The 4,962-nt window shown below is 45.5% G+C and overlaps 1 protein-coding gene across 1 annotated transcript; it reads right to left on the reverse strand.

Annotated features, from left to right (window-relative positions):
- Positions 1-786: 786 nt before the first annotated feature.
- Positions 787-1,592, reverse strand: LOC140377323 (galactose-specific lectin nattectin-like). Its single transcript, XM_072462691.1, has 5 exons — positions 1,481-1,592; positions 1,287-1,305; positions 1,127-1,206; positions 933-1,055; positions 787-849 (listed from the first exon to the last, which is right to left on the reverse strand). The coding sequence occupies exons 1-5, from the start codon at positions 1,547-1,549 to the stop codon at positions 787-789; spliced, it is 354 nt and encodes a 117-aa protein (XP_072318792.1). The 5' UTR covers positions 1,550-1,592.
- Between the last annotated feature and the right edge of the window lie 3,370 nt (positions 1,593-4,962).

Below are 4,962 nucleotides of genomic sequence, written 5' to 3' on the forward strand. Positions count from 1 at the left end.
TTTATACAAGGGCTTTTCACACAAAATAAGCAGCATCTTTCTTGGTAGTTCTTCACCGTTTACATTCAGCACATTTATCAACTGCAGTTGTTCTTAAAAGTGTTCTAGAACTAAAGTTTGACTAAAATCGGTTTGATTTATTACTTTTTAAAGTGAGCAGTGTTTTATATTTTCAAAAACAAAGGACAAAGGACACGTGACACAAGGTTAATGGTGAGGGAAAAAAAGGTTTTAATCAACAAGAAAAGTTACATTTGAGCATTCAGCTTGATTACAAATGCAGAGTAGATGTGGTCATTTTGTTGATCACTTGGATTCCACTCCAGAGTCAGCGACACATCCTTGGGTTCAGGGGTCGGTGAAGACTGAGGACCATCTTTGGCACAGACGTAGGACTGAGTCCAGCTGTTTTGGCCGTCGTCCCAAAATCCTGTGTCTGTTTTCAGAGAGAAATGAAATACAAGTTCTTGTGCTTTTCTAATTATTACTACAGTTTGTCAAGAAAAATGTAAAAATAAAAGTAAGAGATGAGTTCTAAAACAGAATCTCCATGTTTATGTCATCAATCAGCAACAGTTTATGGAAAATGAAGGAACAATTTACAGGCAATTAAGTTGACACATTAATTGAGTTATTTGTTAAATCAAAACCGTGTAATTTGTATACATTCTGGCCCCAAAACATTGTATGGCCCTTTATCTGAAGTTATGGAGAAGAGACAGAAGGTGAGAGGGATGGAGATGTTTCGTACCTTTATAGTTCATCATGAGGCAGTGCTCTTTGCCTTCAGAGTTGCTTGGCTCTGAGGGTCTCCACTGCGGTTCCATCGCTCCACAGCCACTTCCCCTCCTGTGGATGTTCAAAAACAGAAGTTTAAAACATGTCAAAAGATTGTGTAGATGTCGATTTGTGACCAGACGTTTAGGTTTTACCTGCACAGCGTCATTTCCACCGAGCCAGGTGAGAGTGTTCTTCCCTGTGGCCTTTATGATGAAAGTGTTCTGCGCCTCACTGTGGATGGAGGGCAGGTTTGCATCGAGCGAGTGACAGCTTTTCTGCAGAATAAACAAGGATCGTTATCCCTCTTATTATGTTTATAATTATCTTTCACACTGTTTGTCGTTACCTCTGCACCGGTCCAGGACTTTTCCTCACTGAAGAACTTGAAACAGCGAGAGCCAGACTGAGTCCAGCCCTCATCACAGCCTTCATCACAAACAATCAAGGCAAATCATGGAAACAATATTTACCATATGAATGTGTAAAATAAAATAAATTCCACTTACCTTGGTCACCTTCTGCCATCTGTGATTGGGAAATTACAAAATGTATTAATGAACATTGCATTCACACAAACCACATCAACACTGAGACTAAAGGGGAACTAGACTCAGGACTAAAGCTGGGCTGGATCAGGCCTGAAACAGGAGAAGAACAGGACCAAACCAAGGACTAAACGTGTGGATCGTCCTGTACTTACAGCTCGTGGTGTCAGCAGAGCGGCGACGGCCAAACTCAAGAAGAGTATCGGGAGGCAACGAGCGGCCATGAAGTCAAACGTTTCTCTGCGGATGAAGGAGGTTTTAGACGCTGAAGGTCGTTCAATGTGATGTGAAGACTTTAGTGCTCAGGAGTCACTGTGGCTTTGACACGGGACGGACACATTTATAGTGCCAGGAGCAGAAATGAACATGAACATAGTTACTTCATGTGATGTCCTTGTTTTGAGTAACAAATTACTCCTCCAAAATTGGACTTTGGACTTTAGGAGGAAATCGTGATCATAAACAAAATTAAACTCAAGATTGTACAAAAAAATGTTTTAACAAAAAACTCAAAAATATCCTGGGAGTCACTTCAGTCAGAAAGAGTTAAAAAAGAAAGATCACATTTAAAAACACAGTTTGACAAAACCAGGAGAGCTCCGGGTTGAAGGTTTAGCTACACGTGAGGGATTAGGGACTTGTGTCTAACTGCAGTGTGACAGCTATACATTTTGTGGAAAAAATATACAATTGAAGTTGTAAAAAAAAAAGATCCTTTACAGTTAAATAATTATTAAACTAGCTTTAGACGTATAAAGTATGTGCTGTATATACTTTTACCCATCCTCAGTTTCCTCTATCGTTTCCTTCTGTGGTCGAGACCCCTTCTGTGTGGACTAGCTTTCCTCTCGGAAGGTGGTCCACACAGAGGGGGTCTCACCTCCAGAAGGAACAATAGCAGACATTGAGGAGGTTTAAAAGTACCTGGGAATCCCACAGGCAAATCTCATCCTCAAAGGTAACAAGGAAAGTAGTAACAGCCAAATACCTACAACGAGTGAGGAAAGTCCTCAGAAGCAGCCCAAGGGCAAGAATGGGTCCCAGGCAATAAACGGCTACGCCCTGCCAGTGATACCGATCCGATACCCTGCAGGAATAATGAGGTGGCCAAAGGAGGAGATACAGACCACAGATGTTAAGACACGAAAGCTCCTGAGCATGGAGGGTTTCATCCCAAAGCCTACACGAGCCGTAAGGAAGGAGGCCGAGGACTAGTGAGTGTGAGAGCCACTATCACTATAAGTACATCAAGGACAAGGCTCCTGCAGATGAGGTGCTCAGTGAATGTCTCAGGCAGTAAGGGACAGTGGATGAGGTGCTGGAGGGACCATCGTCATAAGCCCCTACACGGGATGTACCACGGGAACATAACTGATGTGGCTGATATCACGAAATCCTACAAATGGTTGGAAAGAGTTTGTCTGAAGGACAGAGGCCCTGATCATGGCAGGACAGGAGCAGGACCTGAATACCAGATCTACCACACCAGACAAGACCCAAGGTGTAAGCTGGGCCCTGAGACCATCCCGCACATAACTGCAGGGTGCAAGTGGGAACCACCCCAAGGTCAAAGTGGGAAACACCTCCAAAGATGGTAGAGAATGACTGAGCCATGATCCTCTTCCAGACCACAACCACTTTTACTAATATTTGAGGTGGTTATCCTGGCACTTACTGTTTGATATTGGCTTTGTATAGATGTCTTAAACTTAAAAGTACTTCTTCGGGCAAAGAAAAATGTGTCCGTGCTGAATTTAGCCCCCAGGCCACAGTTTGTACCTGGGTTAAAGGGAAGGTGTTACTACCTCCTGAGCCACAACTGCAGTTTAAATGTGGTATTAAAACTATGTGGCTTATTCTTCACAACTATTGTAATTCAGATCCCGCGCGACACAGGACAAACTTCACAACTTGATAATTAGCTGCAGACGTTTTCTTACTCAACACACATTAAACAGTTTTATATAACTTGAACAGAACAGAATCATAAGCTTGTGTTCATTGTCTTAGCTGTATGACATGTTTTTAAAAATGAATGTATTAGTATGACTTCACGCCGCGTCCACACCTCTGCTCTATTTTCTCACTGCTCTGAAACAGGGGCCCTCGGGGACGCCTCTCTAAAGTGTCTCTAAAGTCAGTACCTTCAACATGTTTTTATACTCACCAACATAACACACACGTCCAATTAGCAGCAGTAAAACTAAACATAGAACAGGAGATCAGTGCCTGTTATACTTTATATAGGTTGTTTTATGCTGCACCGTATCACCAGAGCAAGTGTTGTGGGGGCAGAATCGTCTTTTTCTTCTTGTCTATTTTCGGTGCCACTTCACCGTCTCTCACTGGTGACGAGCGCGACTACACTTTATTGCTTAAAGCAGAGCTCCTCAAACTTTTTCTCCCGCGCTCCCCTTGGGAGATATAAAAAATGTACCGGTATCCACGCCCCCCACAGCCTTCAGAAATGATAAAGTATGATCAAACAAAATACAAACTGCAACTATATAATCACCCATTAGCCTGAAATAATAATAACAATTAGAGTTTAAATTACATTTATTTAAAGTGTCATTGACAGACTGACACTGTGACCGTTTTTCTTTGGTTTGAGCATGAAGCTATGAAGAAATGGCACAACACAGAGCCTCACTCTGAGTGCTCCCCTCCCTCTGTCTCTTCTCCTCAGCTCAGACACACAGGGCAGTCACCTGTCTGCAGTGGGACAGAATGGGCGCTTCACTGCCGTAAATGTTGATGAGGGGAGCACAGAGGCAGAGGTGTGTGAGGGGCACAGAGACCTACGTGTGTGAGGGGCACAGAGGCAGACGTGTGTGAGGGGCACAGAGGCAGAGGTGTGTGAGGGGCACAGAGACCTACGTGTGTGAGGGGCACAGAGACCTACGTGTGTGAGGGGCACAGAGGCAGACGTGTGTGAGGGGCACAGAGGCAGACGTGTGTGAGGGGCACAGAGGCAGACGTGTGTGAGGGGCACAGAGGCAGACGTGTGTGAGGGGCACAGAGGCAGACGTGTGTGAGGGGCACAGAGGCAGACGTGTGAGGGGCACAGAGGCAGACGTGTGTGAGGGGCACAGAGGCAGACGTGTGTGAGGGGCACAGAGGCAGACGTGTGTGAGGGGCACAGAGGCAGACGTGTGAGGGGCACAGAGGCAGACGTGTGTGAGGGGCACAGAGGCAGACGTGTGTGAGGGGCACAGAGGCAGACGTGTGTGAGGGGCACAGAGGCAGACGTGTGTGAGGGGCACAGAGGGAGCAGGACCACACCCCTTTCATGCCCCTTCCTACTTAAAGGCGGTATGGACGATTTTTCGGCGATTTGAGAACGCAGGTTGAAGTGCACATGCCACTCCCCCGTGCGGACCGATACAACACACACGTGCGTTTGTTTATTTGCGCAACGGAGCGCATCGCATCGCTCGTCTCCTGTAGATTTCTGTCCACTTCTGACTCAGCTCGAACTGTCTTTCTCCGTCTTCATTTTGCCCCGTACACTGAGGGAACTATATTATGATAGATCCATGCGCTTAGGCACGCGGAAACGTGGGGACGAGCCTGACGCGGCTGCAGGTGAGCGATAGGTGCGTTTTATGATTGATACGTGGCAGGACAAATGATT

Source organism: Eucyclogobius newberryi, unplaced genomic scaffold (assembly GCF_026437365.1).
Source record: "Eucyclogobius newberryi isolate DKJ021-1_F unplaced genomic scaffold, fEucNew1.0.hap1 SCAF_4, whole genome shotgun sequence".
Taxonomy (NCBI): domain Eukaryota; kingdom Metazoa; phylum Chordata; class Actinopteri; order Gobiiformes; family Gobiidae; genus Eucyclogobius; species Eucyclogobius newberryi.